General features: G+C 64.5%; 4 protein-coding genes across 6 annotated transcripts in view; 2 read left to right on the top strand and 2 right to left on the bottom strand.

Annotated features, from left to right (window-relative positions):
- The first annotated feature begins 562 nt into the window (after positions 1-562).
- Positions 563-7,192, top strand: TMBIM1 (transmembrane BAX inhibitor motif containing 1). Its single transcript, XM_059727522.1, has 12 exons — positions 563-655; positions 4,370-4,680; positions 4,817-4,881; positions 4,972-5,036; positions 5,144-5,197; positions 5,354-5,404; positions 5,500-5,539; positions 5,640-5,677; positions 5,807-5,894; positions 6,148-6,243; positions 6,434-6,487; positions 6,585-7,192. Exons 2-12 carry the CDS (start codon positions 4,398-4,400, stop codon positions 6,726-6,728), a joined length of 978 nt encoding a protein of 325 aa, XP_059583505.1. The 5' UTR covers positions 563-655; positions 4,370-4,397; the 3' UTR covers positions 6,729-7,192.
- Positions 7,193-7,331: 139 nt separating this feature from the next.
- Positions 7,332-8,571, bottom strand: LOC109285022 (probable hydrolase PNKD). Its single transcript, XM_019495149.2, has 3 exons — positions 8,475-8,571; positions 7,668-7,836; positions 7,332-7,541 (listed from the first exon to the last, which is right to left on the bottom strand). Exons 1-3 carry the CDS (start codon positions 8,566-8,568, stop codon positions 7,373-7,375), a joined length of 432 nt encoding a protein of 143 aa, XP_019350694.2. The 5' UTR covers positions 8,569-8,571; the 3' UTR covers positions 7,332-7,372.
- An 88-nt stretch (positions 8,572-8,659) lies between these two features.
- Positions 8,660-12,027, top strand: AAMP (angio associated migratory cell protein). Of its 2 annotated transcripts, XM_019476613.2 has the most exons (11): positions 8,686-8,877; positions 9,151-9,318; positions 9,398-9,517; positions 9,619-9,758; positions 9,880-10,024; positions 10,197-10,280; positions 10,375-10,490; positions 10,810-10,913; positions 11,114-11,204; positions 11,502-11,656; positions 11,872-12,027. In XM_019476613.2, the coding sequence occupies exons 1-11, from the start codon at positions 8,775-8,777 to the stop codon at positions 11,945-11,947; spliced, it is 1,302 nt and encodes a 433-aa protein (XP_019332158.2). In that variant the 5' UTR covers positions 8,686-8,774; the 3' UTR covers positions 11,948-12,027. The 2 variants fall into 2 exon arrangements, with proteins under 2 accessions (XP_019332159.2, XP_019332158.2); XM_019476614.2 differs by lacking the exon at positions 11,872-12,027 and having other exon boundaries at positions 8,660-8,877; positions 11,441-11,595.
- Positions 12,028-13,014: 987 nt separating this feature from the next.
- The window catches only part of ARPC2 (actin related protein 2/3 complex subunit 2), a 29,741-nt gene continuing 19,003 nt past the window's right edge, over positions 13,015-23,752 (bottom strand). The window contains exons 6-10 of one of the 2 annotated variants that reach the window (XM_019483287.2): positions 22,869-22,962; positions 19,893-20,019; positions 14,699-14,799; positions 14,468-14,568; positions 13,015-13,272 (exon numbers count right to left, since the gene is read on the bottom strand). In XM_019483287.2, coding sequence (XP_019338832.1) covers positions 13,248-13,272; positions 14,468-14,568; positions 14,699-14,799; positions 19,893-20,019; positions 22,869-22,962 — 448 coding nt within the window. In that variant the 3' untranslated portion in view covers positions 13,015-13,247. Of the gene's footprint in view, positions 13,273-13,407; positions 13,739-14,467; positions 14,569-14,698; positions 14,800-19,892; positions 20,020-22,868; positions 22,963-23,752 lie in introns of those variants that run through there. The other variant, XM_059727523.1, reaches the window with a different exon arrangement.

Here is a 23,752-nt window from a genome sequence, read left to right as displayed (position 1 = left end):
GCGGGGAAGGGTGCCATGTGGGTTTGGGGGCCCAATCACAGGCGAGATGACTCATGAATAGTGAAGAAGTAAGGGGGGGTGGGGGGCACAAGGAGCTCTGTCCAAGGGGAAGCCCCCTCCTTGCAGCCCCTGCTCCTGGCAGGCCCAGCCCGTCCCAAGCCCCCACCCCGGCCTGTCTGGCCCCTTCCAGCCCCCACCCCGCAGCCAGAGACCCCCAAGAGCCCTGTCGTGCCCCCGGCCCGGCCTGGGGGCTGGCAGCGCCCTGCTGCTGCCAGGGGGAGTCCTGGGGGGCTGGAGAGATGGAGGGGGCAAGGGCCTCTACCCAGGACCCTGCGGGGTGGGGGGGGTCGCCCCCCCCGCCCATCCTGGAAGTGGGCGCAGGGCGCGGCGCTGCAGTCGGGGAAACTGAGGCTGGTGTCAAGCGGATGTCGGGGGCCTGGGCACGGGGGCAGCTCCCGTGGGGGGGGGTCTCTGGTGCAGCCGGCACCCCCTGCCTCGCACCGCCACCCCGGGGGCAGGCGGGGTAGCTGGGGGGGCAGATGCCCCTGGCAGAGCGGGCAGCGGCGCCAGGCCGGGGCGGGCCCGGGAGGAGCCGGGGGTGGAGGCAGCGGGCGCCGCCCCGGCTCCGCGCAGACGGCCCGGCCGAGCGGAGCGGGTAAGGCCGGGGCTGGAGCTGGGGATGGGGGGCCCTGCCAGACCCGACCCGCCCCGACCCGGCCCGGCCCGGCTGCACCCCCGCGCCCGGGCAGCCGCGGGCTGCGCAGCGCCGAGCACCGGGCGGAGCGCGGCTCCTCGCTAGCCCGCGCCCGCGGGCCGGCTGGCGGTGCCCGGAGCCCCGCGCAGCGCCGAGCACCCCGGCCCCGGCCCCGGCCCCATTCCTCCGAGTAGAAGGCGCCCTCGGATCGGGCCGCACCCGCATTTTCTCGTCCGCAGACAAACACGGCGGCCCCGGCGGCCACGGGCTCCTGCTTCCCCCCCCGGCCCCGGCCCCGGCCCCGGCCCCGGCCCCGGCCCCGGCCTCGGCCCGCCCGGGTTTGCGGAGGGGAGGAAGCGGTTGTAAAAAGGGAGGGATGGGGGTGGTGGTGTCAGGAGGAATACGGTAATCGTGCCCCCACCTTTCATGGGGATGGCAAAGGGACCAGCGTGTCAGAGCCGCGCCGTGTACCCGGGGGAGCACGGCCCTGCGTGCCCCGCCCTCTTCCCCCCGTGCTTGTTTCATGGGAACGGAAGAGCTTGCGAGGGAGGGGCGTCAAAGCCATGCCTATACGAAGGAATACGGTAATCGTTGTCCCCCAAACCGCACCCGGCTTGTTTTTCGTGGCCATGGACGAGGTTATGAGGAAGGGGCCAGGGTCTCGACCCTGCGCCTTGTACACGGAGGAATACGGTCATGTTTGCACCCCCCCCCCTTCCAGCTGTTTTTTAATGGGAACAGAGGGATGCCAGAGCTGTGCCTTCTATATGAAGGAATACGGTAATGGTTGTACCCACCTGCCCTCTCCCAGCTGGTTTTTCAATGGGAATCGAAAAGGTTTAAGAAAGGGTGTCAGACCTGTGCCTCGTACATGAGGGAATACGGTTACGGTTGCACCCACCTGCCCTGCTCCAGCTTGTTTTCAAATGGGAAGGGGTGGGTGGGTGTGGGGGTCAGCAAGGGAAGGGGGCAGAGCAGTGTCTTCTATACAAGAGAATACGGTAATGGGTGGGTGCCTTAGAGATGCACCTTCTATATGAGGGAATATGGTAAAGTTAGTAAACAATACCAGTGAGGTCATAACGGGAGGGTCCCTGCTGGGGGGGGTCCCTCCATCACCTGCCACCTGTGGCCTGCTCTGGAGGGGGTAGGGGCTGCGAGTGGGGGGGCAGCCTGGGCTCAGAGCTGGGTCACGTGGGGCATCCAGCGAGGGGCAGGATGGGGTCGGGGCAGGGTCTTTGGGGGGCCAGGCCTGCTGCTGTCAGCCCCCCCCCCATACCCCCTTAATGACACCTTCTGGCCCCCAGTTTCCCGTGCGTGGGGCAGGGAAACTGAGGCACGCAGTGCAGGGAGCAGCTTGACCCCCTTGCAGGCCCAGGGTCCTGGGACAGGGCGGCTGCAATGCCCCTGTGCTGGGGGGGCTGGCGTAGCTGTGATGGGAGCGCTGGAAGCAGCACCCCCCCCACCTTGGGTACCGCTCCCAGCATCCCCACGGCAACACGGCAGTCACCCTCAGCCAGGTCTTGTCCAGGGGGGTCAAGCGGCCGTGGGGGGGCCCACGTGGGGGCTATGCCAGCCCCCCCCCCCGTCACCTGAGTGTGTCACTCGCACCAGCCTCTTCCCGGCAGTGACATGCGATACCCGGGATGGCACGTCATGCCCCCCCGCAGCAGGTCCCAAACGCCTGGCTCCTCTCTGGCCTGTCTTAAGGGGCCGGGCAGTGGGAGACTGGGCCAGACGCCCCCTCCCGTCTGGGGCTGGGGGCATGTGGGGTGCTATTCGACCCCCCCAGCTCCCTGGTAGGGCAGGGCGGGGCACCCAGCTGTGCCCACAGCCCAGCCAGCCCCCCTCCCCCAAGCTGTGTTAACCCTTCTTGGCATGGGATTTCAGGACGTCCCATACAGCCCCCCTCCCCCCTTGGAGCAGGGCAGGCTTGTGTCACCCGGGGGTGCTGCTGGGATGGGCCTCCCGCCCGGAGCCGGCCCTGACTCAGGGTTTCCAGCCTGGGGCGTTCCCCTGCCCAGCTCCCGCCAGCAGGGCCCTGGCCAGGGCGGGGGCCTAGGCCCAGCTGCCCCCTCCTCGGCCCCAGGGAGGCCTTGGCAGGAGCCTTGCAGCCCCCGCCCCGTCCGCACATGTCTGTGCACGTGCATGTCTTTGTGCGCATGCCCTCGCCTGTGTGTGCAGGGTTGGATGTGGATAGGTGTGGCCTGTGTGCGCACATGTATGTGTATAGGTGTGAGAGCAGTGTTGGGTGTGTATACATGGGTGTATATGTCGGCCTGCATGCACGTTAGTGTGCATAAGTGTATATATGTATGTGGGTATGCATGGCTTGTATGGGCACCCGCGTGTATACGTGTGTGCAGTGTTGGGTGCGTTTGCATGTGGCATATATCAGCCTGTGTGCATGCTTGTGTGTATGCTACTGTGTGTATACACACGTGTGCAGGGTTGGAGGTGCATGTCTATGTGTGTACATAGGGTGTGTGGGCGTACACATACTTGTGTGTATGGGTATACATGTGTGTGCATATGCGTGTACCTGTGGCCTGTGTGCACACGTGGATGTGTTCTTGTTTATAAATGTATATAGATATTTCTGTGTATATACATGTGTGCACGTGTTTGCTTGTGTGTGTGTATGTGCACGTGTGCTCACATTTGTGTACGTATAGGTGTGCATATGTTTGCGCACGTGTCTGTGAGTGTGCATGTGCATACATATACATACACAACTGTGCACCCACACATGCACGTGCATGCATACACACGTGCACAAACATGCGCACAAACACAAACGTGCACGACTATACACAGAAACTGGCTTTTGGCATGTGTGGATGTCTGTAGGTACATGTGGATGTGTACATGTGTTTGTATTTGCATACATGTGTACATGTGGGCCTGCACATGTGTGTGTGGTTGTGTGCATGTATATACACGTGTGTTTATGCACCTATGTCCCTGCATGGGTGCAGCTATTTGCATGTGTGCATCCGTGTGCATGTGTGAGAGTGGCACTATTAACCCTTATGGTGCTGTGTGGCTGGTGCTGCTTTTCCAGGGCTCATGCTGCCCTGGTGGAGCTGTGCCACGAGGATGGCTTGTGTGCACGCAGACCAGGGTGTGTGCATGTATGTATGTGGATACACGTGCCTGTCTGGATGTGTGTGTGTGTGTGTGTATAGGTGCTTGTGTCTCTGTGTATGCTTGTGTGCACACAGGCATGTGGATGTGGATGCGTGCATGTATACATTTATATGTATATGTGTATATTTTATATGTTTATATGTATATGTGTGGATGTGTGCATGTGCTTGCATGTATATGTGCGCATGTGTGCGTACACACGTCTGCATGTATATGTGTGTGTCTATGTGCATCTATATGTGCAGGCAAGTGTTTGCATGTGCATACGTGTATGTGTGTGTGCACCTGGTTGTGTGCATGTGTGTCTGCATACTCCTGTCTGCATGGATACGTGCGCATGTGCCCGTGAATGCATGACCCGGCTGCTGAAACAACACAAGGGGTCTGTAATGGGGGGGAATGGGAGGGGCCCCAGAGGGTGCCAGGAGGGGCAGGTGCCGCAGCGCCCCCTGTGCCAGTCCCTGGAGCTGCCCCCGGGGGCACGGGATGCCAGGGTTCACACCAGGCTCCCCCCTCTCTCCACAGGTGAACGTGTGAGGCCATCGCAGCTGCCATGTCGCACCCCCAGGGCCCACCCCCCTATGACAAGGACCCCCTGTACCCGAACCCGCCGGGGGGGTACCCGCCGCCGGGGGGATACCCGCCAGGGGGGTACTCGCAGCCTGGGGGGTACCCTCCACCGGGGGGGTACTCGCAGCCCGGGGGGTACCCGCCACCGGGGGGGTACTCGCAGCCCGGGGGGTACCCGCCACCCGCCCCCTATGGGCAGCCAGGCTACGGGTACCCGTCTGCGGGGGCGCCAGTGCCCCCCATGCCCACGCTGCCCATGAACTTAGGTAAGGAGAGCATCCTGTGAGGGGGGGCAGAACTGGGGGGTGCCTCTTTGTAGGGGGCAGTGCCTTCCCATCCACGGGGGGCACCCGGGGGTCGCATGGGCCCGGGGAGGGGCACTGAGGGAGCTTCCCCCCGCAGGGGACGACGCCATCATGGCCACCGACTGGGAGGACAAGAAGGTCCGGCATGCCTTCATCCGTAAGGTAGGGGGGCAGGATTTGGGGTGGGGGGGCACAGCCCCTGGCCCTGTCCCTGCCCTGGCTGGGGGTAACGGCCCCCCATTTGCCCCCTAGGTCTACACCATCATCTCGGTGCAGCTCTTGGTCACCGTGGGCATCATCTCTGTCTTCGTCTTCGTGTGAGTGTGGGGGGGGCAGAGCTGCCCTAGGGGATAGGGGGGCATTGGCTTTGGGGGGGGCAGGATGGGGTGCCTTGCCAGGCTCTGACTGCCCCCCCCCCCCGCAGCTCCCCCGTCAGAGACTTTGTGCGCAAGAACATGGCCGTGTACTACGCCTCCTAGTGAGTACCCCCTGAACCCCCCCCCGTGAACCCCACCAGGACCGGGGTCCCAGTGCCGGGGGCTGCAGAGCTCTGGGCTGGCAGGACGGGGGTGGGGGGGGTCCCATCCCCTCTGCCGGTGGGGGCCAGGCGGGGTGTGACGGTCTCTCCCCCCAGCGCCGTGTTCCTGGTCACCTACCTGACGCTGGCCTGCTGCAAGGGGCCCAGGTGAGTACCCGTTGGGGGCGGGGGGGGGGCAGGGCATCGGGACCCCCCAGGATCGGGGCCTGACCCGTGTCCCGCCTCCTTCCTTCCCTCTGCAGGCGGCGCTACCCCTGGAACATCATCCTGCTCGCTGTCTTCGTGAGTGGGGGCTGGGGGGGCTGTGGGGAGGGGGGGGCCCGCTCCCTTACACCCATGGGGGCCTTGGCCCACAGCTGACCCAGCCCCACCCCCTCTGCAGACGCTGGCCATGGGCTTCATGACGGGCACCATCTCCAGGTACTGTGGCCCCCCCATACCCTCCCCCAGGCTCCTGGCACCTTCATTAGGTGCCAATTGGGAGCCCCAGCTTGCCCCTGTGGGGTGGGGGTTGGTCTGGACCCCCCCAGACTGACCCCCCCCCCACAGCTGGTATGGCACCAAGGCCGTATTCATCGCCATGATCATCACGGCCATCGTGGCCATCGTGGTCACCGTCTTCTGCTTCCAGACCAAGGTGAGGGGGACCGGGCGGTGGGGGACACAGCTGGGGACCCCCACTCCTGAGAGCCAGGGCAGAGCCCCCCTTCCTGAGCACGGAGCCCCCCTGGCTGGTGGGACCCCTCCCTCAACCTGGTGGGGGGCACCGCCCCCCCCAGCCGGTTCAGCCTGGGGCTGACCTTTGACCTAGACCCTCCACATGGCAAGTACGGACCAGGCAGGAGCGTTGCCCCTGCCCCCTATAACCGCCCCCCACGACCACCCCCCAGGTTGATTTCACCTCCTGCACGGGGCTGTTCTGCGTCCTCGGCATCGTCATCACGGTAACGGGCATCGTCACCGCCATCGTCCTGTCCTTCAAATACGTGAGTGCGGGGTGGGGGTGAAACCCCCCCGCAAGGCATTGTGGGAGTGGAAGCAGCCCCCCCCACTCCGCTGTCTGCTGAACACCCCCCCGTGTCCCGACCTGGTGCCCGGACTCAGCCTCCTGCCTGGGAGGGGAGCAATATGCGGAGGGGGGCAGCAGTGTGACCCCCTCCCCTTCCCTCCCCGCAGATCTATTGGCTGCACATGCTGTACGCGGCCCTGGGCGCCATCGTCTTCACCCTGGTGAGTGGGGGCCGGCGGGGGGTGCCCACACTGGAGGAGGGGGCACGGCGTCGGGGGGCCTGGCCCTGACCGCCTGCCCCCTCTCCCCCCCCGGCAGTTCCTGGCCTACGACACGCAGCTGGTGCTGGGCGACCGGAAGCAGGCGCTGGGCGCGGAGGAGTACGTGTACGGCGCGCTGCGCATCTACACCGACATCATGTACATCTTCACCTCCGTGCTGCAGCTGGTCGGCCGCAGATAGAGCCCGCGTCCCGCCCGCGCTGCCCGGCTCCGTGCGGCCCCCGGGCATGCTGACGCACGGGGGGAGGTGGGCCCTTGCCTTATTGCCCCCGCCCCTCCCCAGGGCCTGGGTGCGTCCCGGCCCCACCAGCCCGGGATGGGAGGTGCTGCGCGGGGCGCACGTGGGACGCTGGCTGACACGTGGGCACATGCACGTGCTCTGGACACGTGGCTGTACCCGTGTCTCTCCCCCTCCCGCCCCGGGGCTGCTCCGTGCCTTAACGGTGCATGCACCAACATGGCGGCACGGTACGGGGGAGGGTAGAGGGGTCCCCAGCAAAGGTGGGGGGGGCTCTGCTTGCTGCACCTGGCACCCCATGGCCAGCCCTGCCCGGGACCCCCCACAGCGCCAGGCAGGGGCTGAGCCTGCTTCGCCGACACCAAAGAGCCTGGACTGGATGCTGCCAATAAAGTGCCCGTCTGACACCCGCCGCCTGTGCCTGTGACTGCCCTCGCGGGGACGGGGTGGGCATCAGGCCCCTGGGCTGGGGGCACAGACCTCTCCGGACGGACCCTGCGCGGCCCCCCACACTGCACCCCGCTCAGTGCACACACACAGGCAGGGTTCGTGCTGCTTCAGGTTTATTCAGGCCCCGTGGGACCCGGCTAGGTGCGCCCCGCCCTGTGCAGCACCCCCCGGTACTGCTGCTCCGCCTCGGGCCCCACGTTGGCCCTCTTCATGTTCTGGAGGCTCTGGAGCTGCTCGACACGGTTGTGGTCGACCTTGTGCTTGGTGAAGAGGAAGAGGAGGATGCCCAAGGGGAAGCCGATGGCCCTGGGGGGACCGAGGCGGTGGTTAGTGCCTGCGGTGCCCCTCGCTCCTCACCCGCAGCCCCAGTCTGCGTGTCGTGTGCTAGGGCTGACCCGTGCAGCTGGAGACCCCGGGGCGGCGGGCACTCACCAGGCCACCCCCACGGCGCGCATGGGGTTCTTGGCCTTGCGCGTGGGGATGTACTCGATGGGTGGCGGCCCCGCGGGGTCCGGCCTGGTCTGCATCTCTGCTGAAGCCTGTGAGCGGCAGGGCTGTGGTGTGCGGACACCGGTGCGGCGCGCCGCCGCGGAGAAGAAGCCTGCACAAGGGGGGAGCAGGGTCACGGGCACACGTAATGTTGAACCCGCATTACAGCGCTGCCACACCGGAGGCAGTGGGGCAGTCGTCGGGGCGGGGATGCCACCCCACAGCTCCCTGCTGGGAGTTAAGGCCCCCGCCGCACCTTACATTTGTTACACAAATTGACTGGTGAATCGCGCAATAAATGTAGACGGGCCCCAGGCCGTCACTGCCCGGACACGTGTAACGCCCCAGAGCCGGGCGGCACATGTTACATACGTGATGCTGTGGACGGGCGACTCGTGTGATAAACGCTGAGCGGAGCTGAGGGCAGGACGCACGGGGGACACGGCTGTGCTGGACGGGACCCCCAGCCCCCTCCCTCCACCTGGTCTGACCTGGGCCTGGCCCAGGCAAAGCGGGGCAGCGCCTTGCTGCAGCGGGGGAAACTGAGGCAGGGGGTGGGCCCTGCAGAGCCCCGATCCGGCGGCGCTCGTGCGCAGGCGCAGGGCCGGCCTCTCCCGAGAAGCTATCGCAGGAGAAACGCGGACAGTCGCGGCCCGCATTAGTGCGCATGCGCAGTACCCCCCAAACCCTTAAGGCTTTCATGCGGAGTTGGGGTGGGCGCTATCCCGGGGCTCCCCGCGCCGCACTCACCCCGCAGCCCGGCCGCCGCCATGTTGCCCCTGCGCCGTCCCGACACACCCCGCGCGGCGGCCGAAGGCGGATCGGGGACTACACTCCCCAGCATGCCCCGCGGCCTCGCGTATGGCGCGGAGGACAACCTACCCTGTTGCGGGAGGGGCAGGGCCCGGGCGATGACGCGCCTGCGGATTGGCTGCAGCGGCCCTTTCCTCGCTCGCCATTGGCGGAGCCGCGCCCTCCCCTTCCCACCGCGCCCTGCTCCGGCGCTGAGGGGAACGCGGCCCAGCCCGGCGCGGCGCAGCGCAGCGCAGCATGGAGCCCGCCGGCGGCCCCGGCCCCGGCCCCGGCCCCGCAATGCTCTTCCACGGCGACGAGGAGATCATCGAGGTGGTGGAGCTGGGCCCGCCCGGCCCCGGTGAGCGCCCGCGGGGTCACGATCGACCCCTCCTCCCCCCGCCCCCCGCGGGGTCACGCCCCGCCCCCCGCGGGGTCACGACCTCCCCCCCGCGGGGTCACGCCCCGCCCCCCACGGGGTCACGCCCCTCCCCCATGCCCTCAGTTGGGGGGGTGCGTACCCTCCCCCACCTCTGCCCCTCCCCCGCCCCTCATGGGGGTCACGCCCCTCCCCCACCTTGCGGGGGGGCGCCCCCCAGTGCTGCAGGCTCTGACCGCGGACCCCCCCCCGCAGACGAGCTGGCGGCCGAGATGCAGGACGTGGACGTGGACGCGGACGCAGACGAGGGGCCGGAGGACGAGGCCTGGGACACGGAGGAGGAAGAGGAGGAGGGGGGGGGTGCGCGGCACGGCGGCCCCCCCGCCCCCGACGACAGCGAGGTCACCTTCGCCCGGCACTCGGGTGAGCCCCGTCCCCGCACGTCCCCGCGCCGCGCCGTGCCGCGCCGTGCACTGACGGACGTGCGGCCGTGTCCCCCCAGCCTCCGTGTTCTGCGTGAGCCTGGACCCGCGCACCAACACGCTGGCGGTGACGGGCGGCGAGGACGACCAGGCGTTCGTGTGGCGGCTGAGCGACGGGGAGCTGCTCTTCCAGTGCTCGGGTGAGGCGCCCGCGGCCGCGCCGCCCCGGGCGGGGGTGGACGGGGCCGCCCCCCCTCCCCCCGCGGCCCCCGCGCCAGCTGCCCCCTCTCCGCCCCCGCAGGTCACAAGGATTCGGTCACCTGCGCCGGCTTCAGCCACGACTCGGTGTTCGTGGCCACGGGGGACATGAGCGGGCTGATCAAGGTGTGGCGCGTGGACACCAAGGAGGAGGTCTGGTCCTTCGAAGTGGGGGACTTGGAGGTGAGAGTTGGGGGGCCGGGCAGCGGGGAGGGGGTGCAGGCCGAGGGCCCGGTCCCCTCGCCCCGCCCCGCCCCGCCCCGCGTGGTGCCTGGGCTCCATGCGTCCTCCTCCCTCTGCCCAGTGGATGGAGTGGCACCCCCAGGCCCACGTCCTGCTGGCGGGCACGGCCGACGGCAACTCCTGGATGTGGAAGATCCCGGGCGGAGACTGCAAGACTTTCCAGGGCCCGAGCTGCCCGGCCACCTGCGGCAAGGTTCTCCCCGACGGTGCGGGCTGCCTTGCCTTGCCCCCAGTGCGGCGCGGCCGGGGGAGGGCGTCAGGGCATCGGCGGTGCTCGTTGGGGGTGGCCCCTGCGGCGTGCGGCGGGGAGGGTGTCCCCGGGCGTGCGGGGGTGGGTCTTGGGGGTGATGAGAGCCGCGAGCCCCTCTCTCCGTCCAGGGAAGACAGCGGTGGTCGGCTACGAGGACGGCACCGTGCGCGTCTGGGACCTGAAGCAGGGCAGCTCGATCCACGTCCTCAAAGGTAGGCAGGGCTTGTCCCAACCTGGGGCTGGGGTCGGGTTTGAGGGCCGTTGGGAGTGGCGGTGCCGTGGGGGCTCACCCCAGGTCCTCCCCAGGCCAGGACGGGCACCAGGGCCCCCTGACGTGTGTGGCCAGCAGTAAGGACGGCAGCCTGGTCCTGACGGGCTCTGTGGACTGCCAGGCGAAGCTGGTGAACGCCGCCACCGGCAAGGTGAGTCTGTGTCATCTTGGGACTGAGTTGGGGGGACACCCCTGGGTGGGGGTCTCTGCTGATGTGCTGCCCCAGGAGCCTTCTGCATGCACTGCTGCCCCAGGAGTGTACTGCATGCACTGCTGGCAGCGGGGCCAACATGCTGGGGTGCACCCTTGGCCCAAGGCAGCTCATCCCCGCTTGCTGGAGCCCTCGGAGGGGGGGGTTGTGGCCGTATTCCTGGGGGTGGCATGGCCCAGGGCCCCCTTGCAACGTGGTGCCCCTGCCATGGGATCCCCGCTGGGCTACCGAGTCCCCGGCTGACAGGCGTGTGCCGCAGGTGGTGTGCGTGTTCCAGGAGGGGAGCGCCGCCCCGCAGACCCCAGCCGGGGCGGCCGAGGAGCCCGAGTCGAACTCCGTGGAGTCGCTGGGCTTCTGCAATGTGTGAGTGCGGGGGTCAGGGTCGGGGTCCTGGCCATGGGGTGGTGGGTGTTGGCAGCCAGGAGTCACGTGATCTCTGCCCTTTGCCTGGGCTACCCTTGACCGCTGCATGGAGCAGGGGCTCTGCCTGTGACTTCCCCCCTCAGCTGCAGTGGTAGTCTCTGCCCCTGCTGCCCCCGTAACAGCTTCCCCCGGCCCCCCAGGATGCCACTGGCCGCCGTGGGCTACCTGGACGGGACGCTGGCCATCTACGACCTCTCCACGCAGAGCCTGCGGCACAAGTGCCAGCACGAGGTATGGGGCGGGCTGCCTGGGGGCTGGGCCTGCTGCTTCCACGTGCCCCTGGCTGGGGGGTTCCTTGACTATCCCACAGGGGAAGGCTGCGCCTAAGCCCCCTGCCCCCGCTCTGCGCCTAAGCCCCCTGGATCCTGTCTCTGGAGGGGGTCATTTTCTGCATCTTCCTGGGGTCCCGGTGGGGGCTGGCCTTGCTGCACCTCGAGGCAGTGACCCCTTGGCAGGGGCTCCCCCAGCTGGCCCTGGCGCCCCGGGGGCTGCGGCCGTGCCCAGGCTGACGCGGGCGCCGGGTGGCAGTCGGGCATCGTGCAGCTGCTGTGGGAGGAGAGCGCGGCCGTGGTGTACACCTGCAGCCTGGACGGCGCCGTGCGGCTCTGGGACGCCCGCTCCGGCAAGCTGCTCAGCGAGTACCGGGGCCACGGTGCCGAGATCCTCGACTTTGCCCTCAACAAGTGAGTGCCTGTACCCAGCTCGCCCCGCTTGCCGGGGGGGGCCTGTTGTCTGTCCACAGCCGGGCTCGGGGCTGGATACCTCCCTGCATGCCTGGCTGCCACGTGGGAGGCTCTTGGGGCACACTGGGCTGGGAGGGGTGGGGGACAGAGCTGCTGGGGGGGTCCACGGGCAGAAGAGCAGCCCCGCTCAGCACCCCCTCCCTTCCTCTCCCCAGGGACGCCTCCATCGTGGTGACGACGTCGGGCGACCACCAAGCCAAAGTGTTCTGCGTGCAGCGCCCTGACCGCTAGCTGCGGAGCAGGAGCAGTGCATTGTGGGGGGGCGGGTTTTGTATCAGAGGACTTTTAAATGATATAAATTATTTCCCATAGCGGGTCCCGGTGCACTGCCTGCGCCCGCTCCCCGCTGGGCTGCGTGGCCCCAGGACCTGTCACCCCCTGCGCCACGTGACTGGGGTGGAGCCCCCCCTCTCCTGCTGGGCTCCCTCAGCCAGTGCCCGCCTGGTTGGCTGTGGTACCCACCTCTCCTTGCAGCGGGTGCTGGTCTGGCCATGGTGCCTTCCTCAGCACCCACCGTGGGCTGGACTGGGCTCCTGCCTGGTAGCAGGGCCCCGTGCCTTGGATCCAGACCTGGGGGGCAGGGCACAGCCCCCTCCCTGCCCCCCATGGCACACACCAAGCCCCCTCCAGTCCTGGGGCAGGGTCAGGGATGCTGGGGAGCATTAGAAATCTGGACACCGGGGAGGGGCTGGTTGGAGGAGGCTACTCTGATTGGTTCCCAAAAAAAGGAGGGGGCGGGGCTGGGGGATGCTAGGCATGGTGTCCGCAGGGCTGAAGGGGTTAAGGCAGGGGCTGCTGTCACCCCCAGGAGCAGCCACTAGGGGGCACTGCTGGCACAGGCCATGGCTGGGGGTTGCCCACCTGCCTCACATGCGTGTGCACCCACTGCTAAGGCTAACCAGAGCCCACCAGTGGCTGGCCCCCGTGGCGGCAGCGGTTCCTGCCCCTGGGCAGTGGGGAGAGGGGGGGGCAGGGCTTCCACATGCCCCAGGACCACGCTGCTCTGCCCCCAGCACCCATGCCTCAGGAGCAGCTACACGCCCACAGGCACACTACACACATGGCACATGCCCCCACCCATCCACCATGCTGGTGCACACAGGGAGACCCATCTCCATCCCCCCCCCACCAAGTGCTGGGGGGGGGGCACAGATTGTTGCCATGGCCAGTGGGGGGGGAGCTTGCCCCTGAGCCTGCATGGTGCCCCCACCCCCATGCCAGCACAGGAAGCCATGGCACTGCCTGGCACAGGACAGAGTCCTCCCTCCCTTGCCCCCCGTCAATGCGGAGCCAGCGTGTGGGGGGTAGAACTGCTTTATTGTGGTGCCCAGCAGGGAAGGAAGAGCAGCAGCAAAGATGGGGACACCCCATGGCCCCCTGAAGCCAGAGCCAGCAGAGCAGACTGGAAAGGGCCAGGGCCAGACTCCCATGCCTGAGCCCAGCCTGACTCCTTCCCCCCGCCCGGCTGACGCGGAGCCGCCCTGCTCATGCGAGGGGGAGGCGGCAGTGTGCGGCCTGGCCCTGCCAGGGGCTAGCGGGCAGCGAATGTCTTCCCCCTGCGGAGGTAAAGGCAGGCGTTAGGGCCGGGCCCTGCACGTGGCACCACCAGGTGGGGGGCACGGAGATTGGGGGCAGTGCCACCCCCTTGCATGGTGCCAGGGCAGGTGGCAGCTGCTGCCCCCTCCTCAGCCAGCCCCCCGGGTGCCCACTTGGTACCGCTGCTACCGCCAGCTGCCCTGGGCTCACGTGGGGACGCCCACGGGGCATGGAGAGGACGGTGCGAACATGCCTGGCCTGTAAGGCCGCTCCGGGAGGCGTGAAGCCCCCGGGAGAAGGTGGGGGGAGCCCTGTGTGCTGTGGGAGGCCGTGGGGAGCACTGGTGCCGGGGCGCTGGGGGCGCGCCCTGGCGGTACCTATCTGCACTGCCTGTCCTGGCCTCAACTGCGCTGCCTGGCTGCTCTGTGCTCCGCGCCCGCCGGGGCCTGGCGCTGGCTGGACACGTGCCCGGCCCCCAGCAGGCTCCTGTGGAGGACAAGGGAGGGGGCAGGCATGAACACAGGGAGGGGGAAGGGTGCAGGGACCCGGCTGCCCCCACATTGAGGGGTCACAGGGGGCTTGCGCATCACCGCAGGATCAGGCGGCCCCAGGTGCCAGCCTGCACACCCCCATCCCCATCCCTGGCAGGTCGCGTTGCCCTGGGCTTTGCTGTTGCTTGCGGCCCTCTGAGCCCTGCTCATCCCCAAGGGGCTGCGTCCATTTCCCAGATGGGGAAACCAAGGCTGAGCATCTTCCAGCCAAGAGGGACTGGATGCAGCTGCAGGTGCTGAGAGTGCCCCTGCTCCCAGCTCCGTTTGGGGCCTCCCCCCCCGGGGTTACACCTGGGCACAGATACCTGCCCAGCGGGGACCCCGCAGCCTGGTCCCCACCGAGGGCTGGGGCTCCGAGCCTGCCCTGGGCTCCACACTGTCCTCTTCTTGGCCGGCAGCCGACACCACACAGAACAGGGCCTGCTCACCCTCCGCTCAGGACAAGCCTCAGCCGCCGCCTTAGGCTTCCCGGGCGCTGCCCTCCGGGGCAGGAGGAAAGCCCGTTGGCTTCACCTTCCCTTGCCAAGGGCGGCCCTGGCCTGGGGGCGTAGCGGGGAGGCAGCTCCGGCCTTCACTGCCTGCTCAAGCACCCAGCGGCCTGGGAGCTGGGCAAGGGGCACCGAGGGCAATGCCTGCCTGGGACAGGGAGGGGAGAGACACTCACGTGATAGTTTTCATCTCCTTCTTCTCGGCGTCGGGCCGGGCTCGGTTCAGCACCTTGAGGAAGTCGGATGTCTTTGCCCTCATGCGTGTGTGGATGTAGGCCTAGGGGGACACGGGTGAGGCTCAGGGACGCCAGCCGAGGGCTGCCCCAGGACTGGAGGGACCCCGGCACGGAGCAGCAGCCCGCACCAGGCAGGAGATGTGCCAGTGAGACCTCCCCCCTCCCTGGTACCTTGGAGCACTTGATGTGATAGTGCAGGTAGTCGCGGAAGGTGTGGATCAGGTTGATGGTGTTGTCCCGGGCCGCGGCGTTGGTGTGGCGGGGGAACAGCACTGGAAAGCAAGTGGAGGGTGGCACGGTTACTCTCCATCCATGCCGGGTACCGGCTCGGAGACCACTGGCAGCAGAGACCTGCCCTTTCCCTGTATTCACTTGAATCTAAGATGACCCCCACCCCCATGGTGGAGAACCTAGCTGTAGCAGGAAGGGGGATAGGGACAAATTCAAGACCACCCCCCCCCATGATATCCTACACCTGGGAACTGGTGAGGAGACGTGTACATTTTCCACACGCACGCAATCTCGGTGTTTTAAATTCAGGGTTGACTTAGATTTGAGTACACCCGGTAATGGACACTGGCGAGCTCGAGGGTACGTGCCCTTCCTGAGCTACCACATGGTGAAACGTGGTTTACCAGCGCCGGCTCTCACAGGACAGGGTCCCCTGACAGCTGTGCCAGCTGGCGGGGCAGGGCGCCATCTCCAATCCTGCCCCATGTCATTGGGATTGCAGTGATGGGGAAAAAGGCCTGGGGGGGTTCTCACACGAACCCGTGTCCCAGCCAAAACCCAAGCAGCAGCAGAGCCCAGTCTCCCCGGAGAGACTGTCACAACGGGAAGCATCACAAGGCCCTTTTACAAACCCACGGGGTATCTGTGCTTTGAACCTGGTGCCCGGCTCGGGTGCCCGCAGCCCCGGGAGGAGAGAGGAGAGCTGGAGAAGGTGCGGAGCAGGACAGCAAGGAGGCCGGGGGCTGCGGAGGGGCTTCCCTAGGGGAGAAACCGAGGCCAGGCCTAGGAGAGACGCCGGAGGGGACAGGAGCAGGGTTTGCACTGCACTGAACGGGGAAGAGAAAGTCCCCGGGGATTTATTCCTGCCCGTCTCTGCCCAGACAAAGCGGGGATCCCGGCACGGGCAGCTGCCAACCAAGCCCAGGCCGTCCTGTCCCCCCACGGGGCATTCACAGGGGACTCGTGGCTCCAGACATGGCGGAGCTGAGAGCGTGGCCAGATCCACCGAGGACTCAACACGTGTGGGGAGGAAAGGGGCACGGGGAGCGCTGGGGCAGGGAGCGAGGGGCACGGCCTCTGCACAAGCCCTGCCGGGACCTCCGTGCTGGAAGAACAGGGGAAAGCCCTGCTTGGCCCCGGGCACTCGCCCGCCAGCTCCACTCTGCCCTGGGACATGGGGCAGGACGGGCCTGGTTCTGAGCCAGCACAGGGCAGCTCGGATGTTTCTCCACTTTTCCACCACGGAGACTGGGTCCAGCAGGGCTGGCTCCGGGTGCCACAACAAGGAGCACGGCTGGGAGAGCAGAGCAGCCGCGACGCCTCAGCCCCGGGGAACGCCTGCCGCGTGCCACCCTCCACGCCCAGCTCTGCCCATGCTCAGCTCCGGACTCATGAGTCAAACAACACAGTTTTCTTGGAACAGTTCTCAGTCCTCGGTGCTTGGCATCGCGTGTTGTGGCGGGGGCCCTGCCCAGCCTCTAGACTAGAGAGGAAAGCCGCAGAGCGCAGTCTACTGTGGTTGCCCCATGGGAAGTTAAGTCCATCTGCTATGGGGATGTCCCAGGCTGCCCAGCCTTGCTGGTTGCCGCCTGGGGCTCGGAGGGAATCCCCCGCATTGCTGCTCCGTGCAGGGATGAGTCTCCAAGAAGCCATCGTGTGCAGCAAGGAAAAACCCCAAAGGCAATGCCACATTTTTAAAAGAGGTGGCAAAAGTTACACCCCCTGCCTGACCAAAACAAGAGGTGAGCATCGCAGAAGCAGCAAGGCAGAGCGCTGGAGATCCTGAGAGATGCCTTGAAGAAGGGCCGCGTGCTGATGGAGACGCCCCAGGGCCCGTTTTACTGTGGTATCAACGAGCCCAAATTCTGGATGGCGCGCTACGCGGTCCTGACGGAGCAGCGGGTGAGACCTCATCTCGGTGCTGGAGGAAGCCAAGTTCATAGAGGATCCTTCCAGTAAGAAACTGCGTGTGGGTTTATTCAAAATCTGAAGATAAAACCATTTATCTGGGTCCACGATTCTGGGAGACTCCGAGTCACCTTGGCAAAGATTCCCAGCCGGGGACTTTAATCCACGAGGCCTCTCGTCTCCTGGGCACGTGGGACATCACCTACCAGCCAGTCAGCTCCTATGTTACCTGCAAGGGGCTGATGGTGCAAAACAACGCAAGAAACCGAAACAGGCCAAAATTTCTTCCTCTGGTGACTGCGGTGCTAAATGCCAACAACACGAGTATGACTTTGAATGGACCCCGAGGCACCGGGGAGGCTACAAGCGGGGACGATGCTCCTGCTGCGGGGAGACGGCGAGAAGCTCTGTCTGCGAGAGCGCCGTGCCCGACGAGCTCTTCATTTGTCTGAACAACCGGAGGCGAGTAACGTTTCCAGAGGATGCGCTCGTGTGGGGGTTTCCCTGCGAGACCCAGTGCCTGCAGGCCCCAGCGCCCTTGCAGGATGTGCCCGCTTCTTTCCATGCCTGGGGACTGGTCAAAGGGGGACGTGCCCAGCTAAAACATCAGCCAGCAGCCCCAGCCCACGGCCACCCCTTCCCCACCGCTATCTCTTCTGACGCAGTTCAAACATTGGTATCAATAATTTGCAACAGGAAGTACAAGTGGCACAGACAGGGCCTGGGCCGAGTGCTCCTTGGGAGGCAGCAACCGCACGAACAGAGCATTAACACTTTAGACTTATGGAATAACGTCCCTCTTTTCTCTCTTCTCCTTTAGTGAATTATTGAGAAGGATCACTGATAAAACAGTGAGGAAGAAGCTGCTTCTGGCCCGGGACAGGCTGCAGTAGCATGTAGCAGCACTTGAGGCACCTGCTGATGCTGTGGATGAGGTTCACAGAGAAGCCACGGCAACAAACGTTTCTGGAGGGAGAGCGGGCAGAGAGGCCTGCAGAAAGGTGGGCATGCTCATGCTGCCTTGGGGGGACAGGCAGGGATTTGCCCCCTGCTCAGCCTGGCTTGGCCGGAGGGATTTCCTCTCCCTCTGCAGCAGGGGCACGGCCTGGGCTCTCTCCAGCGCCCACCAACCCCCCTGGCAGCAGCAGGACCTTGGCAGCCACAGCCCCCATGTATCCTAGGGGCAGCGGTGATGCCTGGCGCTGTGTCGGGCGACTGTGTCCTATGGCTCCAAGGTCAGACACGGGGTTTGTCGGGGGCTTTTGGACAGGAATGATCCTGCCTTGGGCTGGGTATGACCCCACAGTTCCCTGCCCACCCCACTGTGCTCGGACTCTACAATTCCCAAGCACCATTTTATGAAAATCCCCAGCTTTTTCCCCTGGAGACAAGTCAGTCACGCTACACCATGCCCTTGAACTACCACTATCCTTGCAAAATCCTACAGCAGAATCACATAACGAAGGAAGGACCCAGGGGGTTAAAGTGCATCAATATAAACCTGCGCTGGAGACATTTCTGGCTTGGTGCTTTTCCTGAATGTACAAAAATACAGTGGGGTCAAAGCCATGGTCGGCTGGAGGTCAAGCCCAAAGTCCCTGACTGCACGAAGGCCTGACGTTGCAGATGACATCAAGCTGGAGGGAGTAGTCTGGAGGGTTGGGCTAGGCTTCAGAGTGACCTCGACAAGCTGGAGGATTGGGCCAAAAGAAATCTCCTGAGGTTCAGCAAGGACAAGTGCAAAGTCCTGCGCTGAGGAGGGAGCAATCCCCTGCACCGGGGCAGGCTGGGGGTGACGGGCTGGGCAGCAGCTCTGCAGAAAAGGACCTGGGGGGACAGGGGACAAGAAGCTGAACAGGAGCCAGCAGTGTGCCCTCGGTGCCCAGAAAGCCAACAGCATCCTGGGCTGCATTGACAGGAGCAGTGCCACAGATGGAGGGACGCGATTCTTCCCCTCTGTTCAGCACTGGGGAGGCCACATCTGGAGTGCTGCGTCCAGCTGTGGGCCCCACTACAGAAAGGATGTGGACACATTGGAGAGAGTCCAGCGGAGGGTAGTGAAAATGGTTTGGGGGCTGGGGGACAGGACTAGGGAGGAGAGGCTGGGGGAACTGGGCTGATTTAGTCTGGAGAAGAGAAGACTGAAGGGGATTCAATAGCAGCCTTCACCTCCCTGCAGGGGGGCTGCAAAGAGGACGGAGCTGGGCTGTTCTCAGTGGGGGCAGATGACAGGACAAGGAGCAAGCAAGGGAAATTGAGGTTGGATATTAGGAAGAACTTTCTCAGTAAGAGGGTAGTAAAGCACTGGAAGAGGTTAGCCAGAGAGGTGGTGGAGTCTCCATCCTTGGAGGTTGTGAAGACCCAGCTAGACAAAGCCTTGGTTGGGATGATGCAGTTGGGGCTGGTCCTGCTTTGAGCAGGGGGTTGGATTAGATGCAACCTGAGGTCCCTTCCCACCCTCGTTTTCAACGAGTCTGTGATTCTCCGACAGCCCAGAACCCCGCGGAGCCCGTGGCACCAGCCACATGCTCAGGTCCTGCTTCTATTTGCTGAAGGAAAAGGTATCTGCAGACATCTTCGTGGCCAGACAAGCTACACCAGGGAGCTCAGCCCGTGGCTCAGACCTGGGCCCCAAAATTTGGCAGTGGGAGAGCAAAGGCATCACTCTCCTTGCTGCCAAATTTCCAGACTGATGGGAGCCCCCAGCCCTTCGTGCTGAACTGGGCACCCGATCACAGCACACAGGACTGGGCAGGGCTGGCACTGGCCCCTGGCCCCAATCCCCGCGTGGGGGACCGGGAGGGGGTTCTGCCAGGCTGGCAGGGCCCAATCTCAGCATGTGAAGGGGGCAGTGCCAGGACCCCCCAGGTCAGCCAAAATGGCAGCCAGCACTAGGGGCGCTCTAGAGGGAAAGGTCTATGGTCCCATGCAGGGCTGGACTGTTGCAGTCCCGCCACAGCCCATATCGTCCAGTTGTAGCCTCAAGAGCTTGCTGAGACAGCTGGGACACGGCGACAAGAGTTCCCGGCTCCCACTTCTGCACCTACAACGTTTGCCCACAGTCCGTTTCCGCTCAGCCACGTGGCCTTGTCGTCAGAAACGCAGAGCCAAATCTTACAAAACGCGAGCGAGTTAGGAGCCAACCTCCCATTTTCCAAAGCCGCCCAAGTACAGACGGGTAAAGCCAAGGTGGCGCTCCAGCGGGAACCTGCTAGACGCGACTTACCGAAGGTGATGTAGCCGATGTTGTCACCCACGGCAGCGTCGGTGTCCTTCAGCTCCAGGGGGGGCTCCCGGTGGCTGAAGAGCACCTGGGGGGCTGTGTGGCTGGCACGTCGCCCCTCCTTGAATTCCTGGCAGGGAGAGAAAGCTGGAAGTGAGTCCGTGGGTTTGGGGTCGTGCGCGCAGAGTTCCCAGCCTGCGGACACGAAGTCTGGCTGCAGGACCTGAGCCATCCCTGTCCTGAGCTAGACCCCGACATCTCCATCTGAGTGGGGGCAAACGGATGGGAGGGTCCCAGGGAGTCATTCAGGGCCACGGGGGCCGAGACCTGCTACGGAGATTCGGAACCTGCCCAAAAGGCCGGGGTCATTCGGATGGAGCCTTCCCTCCTCCCTGCCAGGGAGGACAGGGCTGAGACGCAGGCAGGGGCCTTCTCCAACACCAAATTATAACATCCTGGAGCCGTGGATCTGGCAAGGAGCTGTGGGGTCACGTCCAGCCTGAGGCAGGATCAACCCCGTCCAAACCTCTCAGACAAACTCGGTGTGCGACCTCGGAGCTGCACGACATCGTCGCCCCTGACACAGTCCCGGGCATCGCCCCCGACCCTGGGATACAGGGGGGCTGCGGCTGCCACCATCCTGCTTCTATAAATGCCTGTCGATATATGCTTGAAACCCAGAGCAGAGGCCATGCCCGTGACAGGAAGGCAAATCCATCCCCAGTCCGTATTAATCCGACCCCGGATTCAAATTCTTTCCGGACCTCAAATATGGGGCTGGTCTGACCCTGAGCGGAGGGATGAGACCTTCCAGCCAAGAGCCTCATCCCAGCAGGAGCATCGGCACTGCCCGAGCACAGCCCCAGCCCGGGCTGCAGCCAGCACCCAGCGACTCAGATGCTTAAAAACACCCTGATGCATGTAGCAAAGGGTGGGGGGGATCCCCCCCAGCCAGGGTCACCCCCCAGCACAGCATGGGCATCACTGCACCTTGATCCTGCCTGCCCCGCTGCACCCGTCCAGCCTCTTGTTGGATCTCCAGTGCTGGAGAGTCCCCTGGCCCCGGCATCCCTGCCCAGGCAGTGAATAAGTGTTTCCTGAGATCCAACCTAAACCTGCTTTGCTGCAACTTCAAGCCATGGATCTGTGTGCTCTGCTCTGCAGCAGGAGAGAGAAGCTGCTCTCCCTCTTCTCTCCGGAGCCCCCAGGCCCCTGCTGGCTGCTCCCAGGTGCCCTCTGAAGCCCCTTTCCCCCCAGCCGAACACGCCTGGAACATGCTCCCTTGGCCTCTCCCCGCAGGACCTGGCTTCCCAGCCCTTGACCAGCCCTGTCGCTGCCTCTAGCCCTTCTCCAGCTTCTCCACAGGCTTTTTGCAGCGTGGAGCTCAGAACCACGCTCTTGCAACTTGACGCCAAAGGCAGAAGCAGCTCAAAGAGCTTCCTCCTGCCTGAGGCAGCTGGTGCCAGTCAGATTTTCCCCATGAGCGGAGCAGCTGAGGTGCAACACCCATCAGACAGTGCAACATTGTGTGGGGAGAGACCTAGGATGACTCAGTGGCTGGAAGCAGCTGGACCCTTGGCGACATCACCCAGCCCCATCGGTTAAGCCCACGGTTTTACGAGCTGAAACTGGGGGAGCTCAGAGTTAACACCAGGCACGCGGGGCTGGGAGCGCTGGCAGGAGGACTCGCACCCTGAGCAAATGCCCAGCTCGCGACTCACGCCAGAGACAACGCAGAGGATCCGATGACTACGTCCTGGACGCGTCTGGTGGCTGGGAGGGAGACCACAGCTGTTGGACTATGAGGATGCAACGTGGCCGGCACCCGGCTCAGCACCAGCTCTCTGACCTCATCCCTCCTGTACCCCAGAATATGATGTGTGCCCAGCTCGACAGGCCCCAATACAAGCTCCTGCCATGAGACTCAGCTGCAGCCAGGGTTTCGCAGGACTCGTGCTCAACATCGGTGCCATCTCAGGGCACTGCGTGTGGAGAGGGCGCCCCGACACGCGGATGGCGTGTGGGGTCAGGAGTTGCAGCGCGACTGAGTGGCAGCACAGGTTTCACAAGAAAGCGCTTGCCTGCACAGAGCCCAGGCATGCGGACGATGCCTTCAAACCCAACCCCAACCACGCGCTCTACAGACAAGGGTGGGTTGGGAGCCAGACACGCTTCGGGCTTGCGCTCCTTTCGTGCTATGGCTTTAAGAGGCACCGTCTTTGGAACGAAGAGGGTAGCACCCACCCAGATGCAGCCCAGCACAGACTGGGACTATACCCCTTCCCCCAACACCGCTCTTGCTGCTCCCTGTGACAGGGGGGTTTTAAGCCTCTCCCAGAGGCATCAGGTGTTGGCTGCAGCCCAGGCTGGGGGCTGTGCCAATGCTCTTGCTGGGATTTAAATTTGGAGGGTACTGGCTACAGGGTCCTGCCCCTCTGCTCAGGTTCAGACTGACTGCTGTATTTGGGGTCAAGAAGGAATCTTACCCTGCGCTCAGAGTAGCATGGATTGCATCACCTGCACGCACACACGCACAGCAGTGCTTTCCCAAACGCTATAGCTTTGCTGTTCTTTGCCCAGACTCCACGTCCTCCAGCTAGCTGCCTGCTGGCTGAAGCCCACACGTGAAGTGGCTGTATTCCAGGGCCCCGCATGTACAGTCAAGCGCTCTGGGGTGAGAGGCAACACAAAACCATGTGACAGACTCTTAAGCTGGACAGGAATCTATTTGTTGGGCATCAACAACAGACCGGCTTAGAAAAGCTCCTGTCTAAGCCCAGTAGCCGGTTTTACCCTAGAAGTGTCCCATTCCACGGATGTCTGGGAGCTGTGCAGCGACTCCAGGTGTTAAGCCACCCATTCTCACCACTGTTTGTGCTGCTGCTTGCAGTCACTTTGGAAACATGGCCACTGCCAATTTCTAACACACCTGTGTGGGGGCCGGGGCCACCCCATCTCGACGCCCTGCGCTTGCCATACCTGCATGAACACCTTCCCGATCACCACGTCGTCATCGTCCTTGAAAACCGTGCTGAAGACAACCGTCACGCGGTCCTTCTTCGCCTCGACGTACCTGGAGAGGGTGAGGGGGGAAGGGACACAATTGACATCTAGTGGGTCAGACCCTAGGTCCGTCCTGCCCCGTCTCGTGTGTCACAGGGCAGAAGAGAGTGGAGCTGGAGGGAGAGTGCCTGGGTCTGAGCAGGGTTTTCCCCGGTTCCTCTCCCTGCAGCCTCCAGCATTGGAAGTCCAGGAAGTTTTGATGCAGGGGCCATGCCCCTCACTCCCTGCCACCGATGCCCTTTCCTCCCAGCACGTGTCCAGCCCCCGGTGAATCTGCCTGAACTGCACTTCCGCCACATCTGGAGACAACGAGCTCCACCCTTTAATTCCACGCTACGTAAAAAAAACTTCCTCGTGTCATTTTCAACTGACGGCCTATTTGCTCCATGCTGCAACCCCTCGTTCTTGTCTGGTGAGAGACAGTCGGTAATAAATCCCAAGGGACCTTCTTTGCCATTTAGTGTTTTGGAAACCCTTCTCATGTCTCCCCTCAAGCATCTCTTTCCTAAACTGACCAGACTTGGCTTCGTTAGTCTCTTCACCTAGGGAAGCCCCTCCCATAGCTTTTAGCATCCTTGTTGCCCTTCTTTAGGCCTTCTCTAGGTCTCCTAGCTCTTTGTGGAGGTGCAGGGACCAGAGCTGGGCACAGCCTTCCAGGTGTGAAGCAAACCTGCTCCGAGCAAAGGCTGGGGACCCTGGAAAAGCCCTGACGTGGAAAACAAGGTGTTGCTACAGTGTGCAGCAGAGGTGGATGACATGCAGACACCACAGGTGCTCAGATCAGAGCATCCACGTGATAA

The sequence above is a fragment of the Alligator mississippiensis genome, chromosome 4 (genome assembly GCF_030867095.1).
Source record: "Alligator mississippiensis isolate rAllMis1 chromosome 4, rAllMis1, whole genome shotgun sequence".
In the NCBI taxonomy this organism is placed as follows: domain Eukaryota; kingdom Metazoa; phylum Chordata; order Crocodylia; family Alligatoridae; genus Alligator; species Alligator mississippiensis.
Note: the sequence above shows the minus strand (reverse complement) of the source record. Positions and strands in the feature narration are given on the sequence as shown.

Coding starts and splice junctions, on each gene's coding strand:
- AAMP (XM_019476613.2), top strand. CDS start 8,775: ATGGAGCCCGCCGGCGGCCCCGGCCCCGGCCCCGGCCCCGCAATGCTC. Junction 8,878..9,150: donor GCTGGGCCCGCCCGGCCCCG/GTGAGCGCCCGC, acceptor CCCCCCCCGCAG/ACGAGCTGGCGGCCGAGATG. Junction 10,025..10,196: donor CGGCAAGGTTCTCCCCGACG/GTGCGGGCTGCC, acceptor CTCTCCGTCCAG/GGAAGACAGCGGTGGTCGGC.
- TMBIM1 (XM_059727522.1), top strand. CDS start 4,398: ATGTCGCACCCCCAGGGCCCACCCCCCTATGACAAGGACCCCCTGTAC. Junction 5,198..5,353: donor GCCGTGTACTACGCCTCCTA/GTGAGTACCCCC, acceptor CTCTCCCCCCAG/CGCCGTGTTCCTGGTCACCT. Junction 5,895..6,147: donor TCTTCTGCTTCCAGACCAAG/GTGAGGGGGACC, acceptor ACCACCCCCCAG/GTTGATTTCACCTCCTGCAC.
- LOC109285022 (XM_019495149.2), bottom strand. CDS start 8,568: ATGCTGGGGAGTGTAGTCCCCGATCCGCCTTCGGCCGCCGCGCGGGGT. Junction 7,837..8,474: donor GGCGGCGGCCGGGCTGCGGG/GTGAGTGCGGCG, acceptor CCCCTTGTGCAG/GCTTCTTCTCCGCGGCGGCG. Junction 7,542..7,667: donor CGCGCCGTGGGGGTGGCCTG/GTGAGTGCCCGC, acceptor CGGTCCCCCCAG/GGCCATCGGCTTCCCCTTGG.